A 15,517-nucleotide genomic window follows, 5' to 3' on the forward strand; every position below is an offset into this window, starting at 1 on the left:
TCAGTGCACTTGCTTGTACAAATATAGGCTCCAGACACTTTGGCAACACATTTTACCAAAGGGCTAAAAGGTGAGCAAATCTCAGGTAGCTTCTTATTGAGCTAAGGAGAATAACAAAACCCTGTTCAAGTACAATGTAGTCGGGTAAGTGGCATAATGGGTAGATTGCTGGCCTTGGGAGTCAGAAAGAGCTGATTTCAAATTATGCCTTGAGATATTTATTTGCTGTGTGCCTCTGATCTCCAAATCTCAATTTCAGTACCTGTAAAATAGGGAAGTGGAGGTGGGAGGATGTAATGGCCTTTTTCTAGCTCTAAAATCAAAAGTCTGATGAAAACAATTATGAGTTCCTCCATTTTTCCCCCTTTCATATTGTTCCCAGGACCAGCAATATTCTCAAAGTTAGCACATCCTTCATGTGCAAAGACCTTCTACAGGATTTAGTCATTCTGCTTCTAAAGACGTTTCCTATTTCAATTAGTTGAATGTTTTTGTTTTCTTCAGTAAACAGAAAGCTTTCCACATATAGGCTATATCCTTACAAAAGAACCTTCAGAGGAATGACATAATTTTCTTTTCAGTGTCAAATAAACCCTTAACTGAATACACAGGGTGCCATATTACTTGGTAAAGTTCAGTAAGAGTCACCCTATTTGGTAATTGCATTTAGCTAAGGCTCATTGAAATGCATGACTACTCATGAAAACAAATGGTTTTTGGTCCACAAAGAAAAGCATACACATAATCATTTCACCAAAAGAAGTGTTTATATTTGTAAATCTGGACAAAAAGCTATGCTATTTCCCTCTGAAGCCTAGTTTCAAGAGATCAAGAATAATTATAATAAAACCAGTAAGGAAAATTCACTACCCAGAACAGTAGTGTTTTTTCCCCATGTGGATATTCAGTGTATTTGAAAAGTAAGAGATTAAAAAATTATATTCCCCATGCCCTTGGTGGCTACTGACAGAATTGGATTGATTAAACTGTCACTCATCATTTACTTTGGTTAGTGCTTCATTAGGCACAGATAGGCACAATATATCTTAGTCAAATTCTTATACACAGAATTTAGCTCTTGAGAAAAGAAAAAAAGAGATTTTGGACAGAAGCCATTTATTCAGCTAGAAAACGAAACAACTGAATTTTGTGGGGAAGAGGATTTGGCTGCTGTTTGGAGGAGAAAGATGTGAAATAATAACAAATTGAACTTTTAGCAGATATGCAAAAAAAAGTAACCTAAAATTTTATGCTGGACAACAAAGAAAAAGGGTGTGTGTGTGTGTGTGTGTGTGTGTGTGTGTGTGTGTGTGTGTGTGTTTTATATAGAAAAGCAACAAAGCTCAGTGGATTTTAGTCTCAGACTCTAATCGTTGATCAAGCATAAGACATTGACCATTTTATTTAGCCTCTATTTGTCAATTTCCACCTTTGGAATCATGGATGTCATGGTAAAGAATAAGCCATTCCAAAGTATGTGAGAAATACTAGCATTAGAAGAGGGTTTAATGCTTATGTCTGAATGCTAACAGATACATACTCAAATACACAAATGGATTTGCAATGTTGTAGATTTGAATATTTACTCCAATGATGCAAATTGCACCTCATTCATACTCTTTCATTTTGTACTACTCTGGCTAATCTTGTCCCCTAAGTTCAACACAGGCAGTTCACTAAACAGAGGTCTATACATATGCCAACATTATCACCAACATCATCATCATCATCATAGTTATATTATTCTCAATATTCAAATGGATCTATAATCATTGACTTCACTGTTCTTTAGCAATGCAGACTGTAAACTATTTCCAGCATAAATATATATTACATATGTAAAATATATATCTATATCAAAATATAGTATAGATACACACATGTTTATATGTGTATACATATTGTGTATATGTATATAGATAAACATACATTGATGATGATAATAATATTAATAATTATGTTATTTATATCAAGCTTTAAGGTTTACAAAGCACTATACATATGTAATATCATGTTATCCTCACAACACTCAATGCTTTGAGCATGTGCTATTATTATTGCCATGATACAGGTCAGGAAACTGAGAGTGAGAGAGCTTAAGTGAACTGCCCAGGATCTGTCAGGATTTGAACTCAGGTCTTCCTGACTCCAGGTACACCATTTTATTTATTTCACCACCTGCCATTATAATTGTAGGTGTGTGACAAATGTTACCAGGGATGCAGGTCAAACTGAGGTCATTACTCAGAAAAGTATAGTTTGGGTAAAGGAAAAGTAAAATCATAGAAAACTGTACTCTCTACTCATAGTCATAGATGCTATCATTTCAGTGGTAGAGGAAAAGGAAGATTTGAGGTCCTAACTTGCAAACTATTTATCCAATGCAGTCCAAGGGGCTACCCAAGCAGGCACTTGGGCTGGTGGTTACTTGAGAAAGCCTCCGAGAAAGGTGAAGCAATTTCTAACCATGCCTAAATCAAACCTTCCTCACTTTCACATTCTAATTTTAACAATACTGAAGGCAAACAGTATTAAAAGGTAGCCTTTACCAAAAGAAATAAAAGGTTCATTATTATTAAAAACCTCGTTAGAGCTGTCACATTATTTTCAGGAGATGGTGTAAATAATACTAGGGAGTTGGGAAAACAGACCTTTCTCCACATTTTGTCTCAAGAGATATTTACCGAATCTAATGATTTATAACTTAGTTTATTTCAAAACAACTCCCCCCAGAAGTATCAGAACCCTACCATAATATTGCTATCAGGGCACAAGAGTAGAAGTTGTAATAGACTTTTTTACATTACAATGAAAGCTGTATGACAGTTTTTATTTACACAGGTGGGGCATGATTTGACATAGAGCAAAAACAGTTTTATAGACTGGAAAATTTACTGCATTTGTTTTGTAGCAACAAAAAGACTGGTTTCTTCTTGTTCAAGACTTAAATAAAAATACAGTCTTACATATGCTACTCTAAAGTTACAAATGGGATGGGGGGAAGACTTTTTTCCCCCCAGTGGTTACATTCCTAAAGATACAGTTTGGTATATGTGGATACCAAGACAGCTCCCTTTTACAAATATGGACATCTAAATATGGTGATTAAACAAGAATCATAAAAACCATAACCTCAAAGATAAAAGAGGGACACTGAAGATTCTAAAACACCCATGAATATACACACCTTTATTTCTGACATGAAAATCATCAACCTTGATGCAGGCACCTTTCTTAACCAATTAAAACCAGTATGCCAATTTTTTTTATCCAACCACACAGCTGCTACAATGTTAAATAAATTAATTTTAATCTTAAATCAGAGATGTAATGGAGAAAATGCTGATTTAATATGCAATCTCATTACATTTGACAGGCTTATTTATAAGTGATTTGTCCCACACTTTGACAAGCATAGTTAATATGTTAATTAGCCTTTAAAAGATGAAAGAAATAAACTGACATATGATTTCTCTCTATACATGGCTAAGGAATACTGTATATGAGATGAGACCACAAGGTGGCTTTAATATTTTTTGTTTTTGAAATGCCAAAGGGCCCTGCGATCACAACAAAAAACTTATTTCTTGGTCAAATATGGTTTACAGTGGGCTACATTAAAAATGTATCCCTGGTGGTATGCTGCTGTCAAAACCAGATGCTGTCCTGCATGCGTTAGGAGGCCGAAAAAAGGCATAAAAAGCTTGTTTAAAGCAATGACCTCAACAACTAATGCTGGGCTCCCCCTGCAAGGGATAAGCAAAACAGGGGGCTGCTTTCAGACTTGGCACTATTGAATATGGTTCTTACTATTTTATATACCCTTTTGGCAAAGATGGTTAAAGATGCTTTCCATAACCTTGACCCTTAAAGAGCTATTAAATTCAAATATTAAATTCAAAAGTTGTAGTAGAGGTAATGTCTGACTCTAGCTTTACCACTTAAATCCTCCTTCAAAGAAAAAAAGGGAAGAAGGCAAAAGACGATCCCAGCTTCTTGGTGCATTCTCAAATGGCCAAACTGGCAGCCAGACTTCTGCTTCCCAAGCATCAGAAACTTAAAGCAGAAAATCACAATATGCCCCGCCACCATCCACTTCCATTACTTGTTGACAATCTTAATGTGCGTGGGTATTCATTAATATTTTTATTGCTTGCGGCTATTTAAACAAAAACTGGGAAAATATCCCAATGCATGGGGATTGTTAGTTTTTACTTACTAGTATGAAGGCCTACAAAGGCAAATGAAGTATAGAAACAGCCCGAAACCACAGCCACCTGCTTCCCCACCGCTGTCCATGGGTTAATATTTGCACTGCTCTGTGGTGCAGCTGAGCTCAAGCTCAATTACAGTCCCATTTTCGGGTCTTTGAGAGCCCAGCATTTATGTCATTGATTATGTTAAAGTCAATGCCCCTGCAATCTTTGTTCTCAATGGAAAAGTACATATATTTTATCTGGATGCTACTTGCAGGGTAATAATGAAATAGCTTTGTAAGAAAAAAAATGATTAGGAAAATGCAGGGCAAAAAAATGAAAAAGATTTAGGAGATAACAGTACAAAGAATGACAGGCAGAACAAGGACATAACTCACGATTTTAGGGTTTGGATGTGAACAGCCAATAAATGTGAGCAGCTGCTCAAATACAACACATTTGTTATTATTTTCTGGCAAAGAATAATCTTGGCAAGTAGACAAAAGGGCATGTGGGTTCTATGATTTTCTTTCAGATTTTTTTCCGCCCTTCCATTTAAATAAGAGTCTTATTGTGATGGTGCCATTATGTCTCCACTCAAAGTAAATTGGCAAAGGGATCCCAAGCCATCCTCTCCTTGGAGGAAAAAGAGAAATGGGGACAAAACTGGAAACCAACCCCTGTGCATCTAAAGTAGGCACATCACAAATCTATGTAATAGACTTGCACTTGAAAGGAGAGAGTATGTTTTGGAGAAACCCCATCACTTATATGTCCATCAGTTTCACCGTGTGAAATACAAATTTAATATTCAAATGATCTTCCAGTTACTAAAATATGACTGGCTTCCAGCATCATCATTTTCAAAATTCTACTCTATAACCAAAGTCCTTAACTGACCTCTCTGGTGGAACCTAGAATTTTCACACTGATGGGATATAGAGGAAAACATCATCACTTGGGAAAGGAATGTACACAAGCTCAGCTCATTGGGGTTTGGAGAGTGATTCTGTGTGTGTGTGTGTGTGTGTGTGTGTGTGTGTGTGTGTGTGTGTGTGTGTGTGAGAGAGAGAGAGAGAGAGAGAGACAGAGAGACAGAGAGAGAGTCTAGATGAGCCTTTAACTCAGCCAAATCTAAGAGTTTAAATTATTGTCTGTATCTCTTATGCATGTCCAATGGTAACCAAGGCACAAACGGTCCAAAAGGCTTAAAGTAGGTGAGAGAAAGAGATAGATTTTATCAGCCCCCTAATAATGGGAAATCATTATTAATGCTTTTGAATGTGAACCGCAACAGCACCAAAGTATGAAAAATGAAGGGAACTATGAAGGAGAAAGGAAACATCAGATAGAGAGAAGAGGTTAGGCCAAGAGGCAGAAATACAGAAGCAGAATGAAGCTGGAGAATTATCACTAGTATCTACCATCAATGAATTCAGTCCTAGGTCAAAGAACTCCTAACATCAAAGCTCACCACATCTATCAAGGGAAAAGGGGAAGAATGTGAGCATTACCTAAGCACCATCCAGATGGGAATTTGAACAATAAAGTAAGAGTATGTGCTCATGTCAAAGAAGGTTAGGCACAGTCGGGGGGAATTAAAGCACACCACCACCATATGGTGTTGGATCAATAACAGTCACCCTAAAGACCACATGTTCAAGGAGAGTCTCAGTGAAGCACCGAGGGGTGGTAGCAGAGGGACAGACACCCACTAGGATCTCCTCAATTCTCAGATGTTCAGCCCTAATATCATGTTCCCTGAGTAGCTCTATTTCATTTTCCACCTTTAGGAATCATGTCTCTTAACTTATGGGAAACTCCTGAATCTTTTAGCCCACGAACAGTAATGAACAGCTTTTAGAGATGACAAGGGCAGCTAGTTGGTAAAGTGGATAGAGTACGGATCTGGAGTCAGGAAGACACTGGCTATGTGGTCCTGGGCAAGTCACTTAACCCTGTTTGCCTCAGTTTCCTCATCTGTAAAATGAGCTTGAGAAGGAAATGGCAAACCACTCCAGTATCTTTGCCACAAAACCAAAAAAAAAACCCAAATGGGATCACAAAGAGTCAGACACAACTGAAAAGGACTGAACAACAAAAGAGATAAAAAAGAGTGTATTATTATGCTAAGACAATTACTTTCTTTATACCCCAAAGCTTTAGGAGACTGGGTAGTATAGAGTACACTGGACAGTCAAAGACCAAACCTGAACTCAGGCACTTACTACCTCTGTGACCTTGGATGAGTCACTTAAAATCCCTCAGTTTCCTCATCTACCAAATGTGTGTTTTAGATTAGATAGATGGCTGTTGATGAACTTTTTTGATCTAGATAAATGAGCTTATAGTATGATAATCAAAAATATCAGAAAGGAAACCTAGTTTTATCTTAGTCAAATAGATCTCAGCTTCATGAAGGAAAAGTACTGTCAACTACAGCAACCTCACCCTACACATCTGTCACTTCAGAGTACTCCACACCTTGGTGATGTATCAAGTGTTTACAGAAATTATATTAACAGGAAATTAAATTAAAGAGGGTGAATAATAATGGATAAGGCATAATTTCCCTTTGGAAATACTGAAAAAAATAAGATAACCAGAAATAGAAATTTAAAAATCATCATATCCTTTCCTCTACGCCATTTGTTAAGGCTTGTTATTGACACATCTGCAGTCCCTAAAATATTAAAATTCATGGGAGAGAATTCTCATTAAATAATCCCCAGGTGCTGTATGAATCAATTTTTGCTCCAAACAAGAAAAAAAAAATGTGGCCTTGGACAGGACTGTTCTATGAAAATGCTTCTAACAGCAGCCTTAAGCCTCCTTGGTCCCTAAAAACAAAGTCATTCTTTGGGCAAAACTTTTGATTCAAAATATGAAATATTTGATTCTTAAGCATTTAAAAAAATACAAAATCTTTTCTTCCTCTTGGTGTCATAGACCACATACTGGAATATCACATAAAATGTAAACTACGTTGGATTAAACCATCTCAAAATAAATGTGGGTTGATTTTATTTTTATTTTTTTGTTCATTTGTCTCCAATGATTGATGTCAGTGGTTGGTTTTGAAGGGATTGCTGAAATGCAAATTCTGTATTTAATAGTTTGGAAAGAAAAACTTTCCAGGCCACTGAAATATCATCCGAGCAACATTCTGAATGTAGAACATGATCCCTTCTCTTTTTCAGTTTTTATTACATTCAGCTGGGTCAAGAAGGGAGGTGTGCATGGGGGAACAACACATTTTCCTGATACAGGGAATGACAGATAAGACTCTCAGGGAAAAGAAAACCATCATGTTGATGGTTAGAAAAATGTCCCTGCCCCTGCTCATCATGTACCATTACTAAATACCATCTGCAAACCAGGAGATGATTAGGGAATATTCCTAACTCAGGGAAAGGAAAGGGGAGGTGAAGAAAAGGGAGGGCAGGGGATGGAAAAAGAGAAAAGGAAAGAGAAGAGAAAAAGTAGGGGAGGGACAGGAGAGGGGAGGGGGAAGGGAAAGAAGGAGGGGAGGGAAAGGGGAGGAGAGCTCACAGTATTACCACATGCCAGCTTGTTTTACCCCACCATTAATCCTCATTCACATTGGTTATGATATCTGTCTAGGGTTGACCCTACCCCAAAGCTGCAGCTAAATTAGCTAGTGTAAAGCTTCTGTTTCTCACCACATGTCAAGGCAGGTGGAGTATTCTGTTGAGCCCAAGAGGACATCTGGAGGCCTGTACCACAGGGTAACCACTTCATTGGAGTAGGTGTGACTAGGGACTGATTTTGCTCTTGCAAGACCTGTGGGTGATAGAATAGAAATAAAGCTTAATCAGCATAAGTGGAGCAAGGGAGCACAGAGCTGAATGTTTGCAAGTTTCAAAGGTCAGACTGAGAATGTGATACAAAACACATAAATGGAAAGGGCTCAGTTTTATCGGTGAATGACTAGCACCACCTTAGCCTCTGAGGCCATAACCAAAGGATGTGCTGGTTATAAATTATTAAAATCACAAGGCTAGAGAAAGTAATTTATGGTCAACAAAGGCCACCTAATTGGTTTAATAGTGTCTTTTTCAGAAATCTGTGGGAGAGTTATGAGAGTGAATCTGGCAGAATAAAGCATTGTTTTTCTACCAACTCAATCATTTCACATTTATGAAGATCAAATAATCATTAAAAGCAACATAGCTAATGAGAATAAATATATCATATTTGTTATCACATCACCAATAAGACACTAGCATAATGAGTTCAATATATTTCAATTAAAAGGAAAACAATAAATCCTAAACCATGGTTTCCTTTCCAGTCTTGATGAAGGCAATTTGGCATGATAGTTATTTCCCCCTTGGTTGTTCCAGTTTCTGGTAATGTATATGAACTAAAGAATGAAACAAATCCATTATCTCAAGTTTCCTGGTGTATAATACATTGAAAATACTTTAGCAAAAATATGGTTGCTATCTTTTAGCTTTATCAATTCCAAGATGGAGTTTTTATTTATTATTGCCAAGTCTAAAATACATAAACATTTATTTTAAAATTTTTCATAAGCATGTGTTTGCGTGTACACACACACACACACACACACTGAATTTCACTGAATTTTATCCAAGAAGTTAGCCACCATGGTAAAGTTAACTTTAATACTCTGAATTGTTGAAGTGTTAGAAAATATCTTACATCATGAACTCTTTTTTTCTATTTATTGGAAGAGTTTAAAATATATATATATGTGTGTATATATATATAAAGATTAATAGGTCACAGTGAGAGAATTTCAAATTAATTCTACCACTGAAATGATAGTCTTTTCTAAAACTGAATTATCCAATTAAATCCTTAGATATTACTCAAAATCACATCCTTATAAATGCACAAAGAAACATTTTAAAATTTTTTTAGACAACATGTATTTTTTACAACAGATATCCATAATCAGCTTTTACATGTGTTTTCTCCTCCCCAAAACATCTTCTTCAGATTTTCCATACTTTAGTGCAGGCAAACATAAAAAAGACAGAAAGGATCCTCTATCAAGATGACATTAGATATACTCAAGCACCAAGATCAGTTAAAAGGTGGTTTTCAGTAGCAGATAGCACACCTCCAAGCTAAGTCCTCCCCCAATTCTTCATCATGACATGGAGGTGCACTTAGGCTCTCAAAGGCAGAGGACAAGCAAGTCAGAACATCCCATGCTTTACACTATTCACTGGCCTTCTTGCCACTTCTCACATACAACATTCTATCCCTCTTCTCCATGCTTCTGTACTGGATGCCCCTCAGTCCTGAAATGCTCTTTCTCATCACCCCCACCCCTTATAGACTCTCAAAACTAGGTTCAAAGGCTTGTTCATTGTCCCTTGTACTTGAAGAGAACAAAAATGACATCACAATGTTGGGATCAGTGTATAGTGTGTCCAGCCGTGGCTGATTAGACCAATATGAGCTCAGAAGACTCTACCATGGGTCAGGCACAGATAATCCATGTTAAAGGGCTGCTTCCTACATGAAATCTTTCTTGTTTAGAAGAGGCATCATTGTCAAACTCAATGGTTTGTCTACAGGAGGCATTCAATAATGTTTCTTAAGCTAATAGAAAGGTTTATTTGAAAGAAAAAAAATTTAATTTAATTTAAAAAAGAAAGGTTTATGTGAAAGAGAGGTAAGATCAGATAGTCTATTTAAGGACTTTAATCTGTGTCCTGTAGATAATGGGGAGCCAGCGACTATTTCTTGTACACAGAGGTCACATGTGCAAAGTGAAATTTTGTGAAGGTTAATCTGGCAGCTACTTGTGGAAGAGATTAGAGAGGAAAGCACAGTGATTGCAACTACTACACAGGGCAGGCATCTAGTAAAGAAAATCCTGAATTAGGCCAGCAAAAGTGAGAATAGGAAGTATAGGAGGACTCGGTGCAGGGAGCGAAGGGGGAGGCCATTAGTGACTGAGAAAATACTGGTAGTGCTGATAGGGTGGACAGACCTAATCTGTCTCCCAAGCTCCAGTGGCCCAGCTCTGTGGTCAAAGAGAGTGATCACTGAGAGGTTTAGAAGCTGAGTAGTGCTTTGTTATGGTGAGGTCCAGGGTATGGATGGGTCAAAGTGTGGTTAATGTGGAACATCAAAAGCTTCACAGAAGCCAAGACATTGTAAAGGGGATCAATCCACAAGGATACTGAAGCCACTGAAGATAACATGAAAATGTGATAGGAAGGGGAGATTGTGGATCTGTAGCTGACATCATCCTATGAGGCTGAAGTGGTTCCTGGGAAAGGAATAAATAACAGCTGGGATGCAATTGGGATTTGCTTGCTGAATAGAAAAGGCAGTGAAATTTAGGGACAGCTCTTTGAATTTCAATCTGCTGCACTTGCTGGACAAGTCCTGGAAGAAGTAGAATTTCAAGATGGAATACCTCCACTCCACTCAAGCCCCTTCATTTTAGCAATGAGGAAACAGAAATGCAGACAAGTGCATTGGTTTGCCCAAAGTTAGCCAGGTGTTAAGTATTCAGGAGAGCAGTGGAACATAGAACCTCCATGTCAGAGTCACCATATCATACTGCTATTTGGACAGCATTCCCAACTTTCACAAGTAAGTCAGAGGAAGCTTAAAAATCCATTTAGAATTACAGATAGAGGGGCGGCTAGGTGGCACAGTGAATAGAGCACCAGCCCTGGAGTCAGGAGGACCTGAGTTCAAATCCGGCCTCAGAAACTTAACTAGCCATGTGACCTTGGGCAAGTCACTTAACCCCAACTGGCCTGCCTTTCCCTTCCAAAAAGAAAAAAAAAAAGAATTACAGATAGAAAGATGTAGCACCACTTCCCAACAAATGAATGGTCAAAGGTTATGAACAAAAAGGTCTTCAAAAAATGGTAAATATTTACAACTACATGAAAAACTACATGAAATAAGTCTAATTCACTAAGAAATAGAGATTCTAATGCACAGCAAAGCAACTTTGAGATCTCACCTCATACCTGAAAATTAGGGGGAAATGACCAAAAAATGGAGAGGTTGTGGAAAGATATACTAATATATTGCTGATGAAGCTCTGAAATGGTACTTCCATCCTGGAAAGCAATCTGGAATTACGCTAAAATATTAACGCCATTTAAATTGTAGACTCTATTCCTGAGCTTATACCTCAAGGAGGCCATTAATAAGAAAAAAATCCTCATATACCACAAAATAGCAACACTTTTTTGTGACAGCTAATGATTGAGGGAAAAAGTAAATGCCTATCAATTGGGAAACAGCTAAACAAACACGAATGTAAGAAATAAGTGTGTGATGAATACAGAGAAGCAGCAAAAGATCTATATGAGCTGATGAAGAATGATGTAAGCAGAACTAAGTAAACAACATACACAGTGACTACAAGTAAACGGAAAGAACACCCCCAAAAACAAAGTAAATGCAACAAAATTATAAAGATCAAGCTTGGCTCAAACGAAGAGAAATAAGGAAACACTTCCCCATCCTGAAATACTTCCTGGAAGAGGAAGATCCATAAATGTTTGACATTGCTCATGTTTTCGGGCTTTTTCAATGTATTGATCCGATGGGCTGATTTGTTATTATTGTTTTTCCTTTTCTAAAAAAAATATTATTTGTCATTGGGGATGACTCTTGGGTGTGTGTGTGGGGGGGAGGTTTAGGAGAATAGGGAAAACAATGACAATTTGAGAAACAGAAAATGTCAATAAAAACTTTTAATAAAAGAATGAGCTCTAAACCCTCTAAACTGAAGTGAAAACCAGACCTTTCAAACACACTTTTCTGTGTGTTTGTATTCCATCTGCCTGGGGGTTTCCACATGCACTGGCTATGGCCAAGAATTACAGCATGTTATCAAATACATTTCCTCTCAGAGGTACTCTTTATTATCCCTAGAGTAAAATTATCTCTTCCTGCTCTCATATAAAGAATACAGAGTAAAACGATCTCTTCCTAGTCCTATATAGACTACTGAAAAACACACGTTTCCAACAAAGGTGTTCTGCCTGCTGAGAAACAAAAGATTTTTACCTTAAAATACATTTAAACTTGATGTCAAAGAAAAATAAAATCAAAAGTTTTCGAAGGTGTATACAAGGAATGCCACAGCAAAGCCTCCAAAAGTGTAAGAATTCAATTGCACCTTCTTTTCCTGCCCTAATAATGAATAAATTTGGAAACTGTCAACTTCTCAAATATTTTTGGTAAAGATATATTGCTACATATTTATCCAGTTTGTGCATCAAAACATGCTTACTCATGCAAAATTTATTTAACCACATCCTACAGCTGAAGAAAAACTGGAGGGCTGGATTAATTAGCACAGCATGTGTGAAAGCTTTCTTTCTAGGTTCCTTGTCAGTTGCCATGGCTACACTACAGGAAGAAAGATACCCTACCTTTTCAAAAAGGTGGAGCTCAGGGACTATCATCAAAACTTCTTATATTAATGGTTAGTGTTATTGTGAATTAAAAGTCAAAAGTCAATGTGATCAGCTTGCTAGATGACTACACATTATTTACAGGTTGCAATTCTTGCAGAAGAACCTCCAGGTGGGAATCTGTTAAAGTATGTGTGCATACACACAGAAGATGGTTTCATAATAACTCAATGAGGTCAACTTCCAGCTGTTGGCGCTAATAATTTTTTTCAATGGCAAAAAAGTGAAAGGAAAGGAGAGGAGAGGAAAGTAAAGGGAAGGAAAAGGAATGGGGAAGGGGTAGGAAAAGGAAAAGGGAAGATGAAGGGGGAAACAGAGGGAAGGGAAGGGGAAAGGTGAAGCAAAGTAGAAGGGATCAATGGAAGGGGAAGTGGAAGAAGAAGGCCAGAAAGAGACAGGAGAGGGAGAGGAGAGATTCTTATTAAAAGTTTGTTGAATGATAAAAAAATGTGTAACAACATCATAATGATGCACTAACATCCCAGTTAAAGAACCATCTTATCTAACCTCCACACCACTTCCAGGGACAGACAGATGACAGACAGCTTTGAGGTGCAGGGAGGAGGACAATCTATTCCTTTTGCACAGTTTTAATGGTTAGAATGTTCTTTCACATATTAAACTGAAGTCTTCTGATTATAATCTCAGATTATACGGCTAAAAGCATATAAAAAGTTCTTTATTTCTAAATTGTTAAAATTTAAACTTGACAAAAAAAGCTCAAAATGTACATCCAAGCATTTGGGACCACAAAAATCACCAACAATCTTTTTGTTATCTATGTGCTGAGCTCCTTGATTATGGTAATCAATATGTTTATGCCAGACATCCACAATATATACATTTCAATGTTGCTAAGGTGCTACAAAAACTCTGTATAAATATCAACTCTGACTTGATAACCATCAAAATCATTTCCTCATGACAAATGTCAATTTTATAAGAGATAAAGAAATTAAGGTAGAAGCCAACTGACTTGTTTAGAGTCATGCAGAACCATGAGTAAAAATAAGATAAGCACTTAAATAGTGCTTCATCCACTTAGTCGCCCTTACACTTAATGCTAATTTATTATTCATTTGATTAGTTGTGCCAAACTTTAAATGAATTCAAAAGTACTGGAAAAATCTGATATAATTTACAAAATTAGACTAATTTTGAATTATTTCTTCATAGCTTTAAAAAAAAGTAAACCAAAAGAAATTGCCTCATATCTCACTACTTGTAGAATTTTTTAATAATTCGAGTGTGAAGTCTTTTTCTTTCCATTCTTTTTTAATAAAACCTCTAGAATTTACCTTTTTCATCTGTCCAGACTCCTCCTTTCCATTTATATTTTAATGTACTGATATTCTCTGCCCCCCCCCCTTAAATCTTTGGTAGCGGTTAGATTTTAATAATGTATCTCTCTTTAATCTCGGTAATTTTTTTCATTTTCAACTTAAATACAAAATATGAAAAGAAAAGAAAAACATACATTGCCAAGTACACAGCAGATCATAAGAGAGGATTCAATATAAAACAATAAATTTCTATTTCAAGAAAACCTATAATAAATATTACACATTGTTTTTAAAACTGCCCAGCTTTTCTTCACTTCCTTATTGATTTTCTTTTGCTTTCTGCTGTGTATTTTTTACTTTATTTTTCCCCTCTCCTCCCCACCCTAAAGAAGGCTACAATTAAGTGTGAATATATATTCAAAGACATAGATATCAATAAACATACAAACATATATGCATATATCTCCATGTATATACATATGTGTATATATGGATATGTGTGCATGTGTATGTATATATACATATATGTCTGTATACATGTGGTACTATGCTTATTTCCTCCTATCATCTGTGTTTCTGACAGTGGATAGCATCTTCCTTCATAAGTCCAAGTCTTTCCAATTTTTTCAAAATCAACCAGCTCATCATTTACTACCACAGAAATATTCCAACCCAATCATCCTATCTGAGAGACTGTCTATTAAAGTTTCCCCCCATTTTCTGCATTCCTTTTGTTCTTGTATGTATAGGTTTTATTTATACAAGAAAATTTTAATTTAAAATAATAGAAATTATCCTTTTTACATTTCAACAGTGCTCTCATCTTATAATAAATACACTTTATGGTCTGATACCGCTGAATTTATTTCCTTACCTTTTGTTGTTCGAAATAAACTTTGTTATTATTTTTCTAACTCAGTAAAATCTTTTTTTTTTAGTAATTTAATTGGGATACTGAGAAAATAGTTAGGTAAAACTGTCATTTAAAAAATTATATTGGCTTTACCTACCCATGAACAATAAATAATTACTTCAACTATTTAGATCTGAGTTTATTTGCATAAAAGTGCTTCATGTTTATGTTCATATAGTTCCTGTGTCTGTTTTCTCAGGTACACACTCACCTATTTTTTTATTGTCTAAATATTTTAAGGATCTAAAGCAGCATTGAATAATACTCCAGACACTGTCATTTCTCTTTTTCACTTTTGATTAAGTCTACTTTGTTTAACTTTTTCTGAGATCATGATTACTATCCTTGCCTTTTTTTACATAATAAATTCTATTCCTGTCCTGTATTTTACCTTTGCGTGTTACCTCTCATTTTTATGTTTCCTAAAACCAACATATTATTGAATTCAAATTAATTCGCTATTCATTCCCATTTTATGGGCAAATTCATCCCATTCACATTTTAAGCAACAATTACTTGTGGCTTCTTATTTTTCCTCACTATCCTTCTTACCCTATTTACTCTATCCCACTTCATTCCTCTGTTTTACTTCTACTCCATTATCATACCCTCCTATTTCTTAATCTATCCACCCCCTCTACGAGTCCCTCCCTTATACTGTCCTCCCAC

General features: G+C 36.3%; 1 protein-coding gene across 5 annotated transcripts in view; it reads right to left on the bottom strand.

The window, feature by feature from the left end:
- Positions 1-15,517, bottom strand: part of CDK14 (cyclin dependent kinase 14) — a 678,842-nt gene that overhangs the window by 260,816 nt on the left and 402,509 nt on the right. For all 5 annotated transcript variants that reach the window (XM_069086180.1, XM_069086183.1, XM_069086182.1 and 2 more), the window contains one exon: positions 7,880-8,000. In XM_069086180.1, coding sequence (XP_068942281.1) covers positions 7,880-8,000 — 121 coding nt within the window. The remainder of the gene's footprint in view (positions 1-7,879; positions 8,001-15,517) is intronic.

This window comes from Petaurus breviceps, unplaced genomic scaffold (genome assembly GCF_028583685.1).
Source record: "Petaurus breviceps papuanus isolate PSGF00001 unplaced genomic scaffold, PetGlider_PUasm1.0 178, whole genome shotgun sequence".
NCBI classification, from domain to species: domain Eukaryota; kingdom Metazoa; phylum Chordata; class Mammalia; order Diprotodontia; family Petauridae; genus Petaurus; species Petaurus breviceps.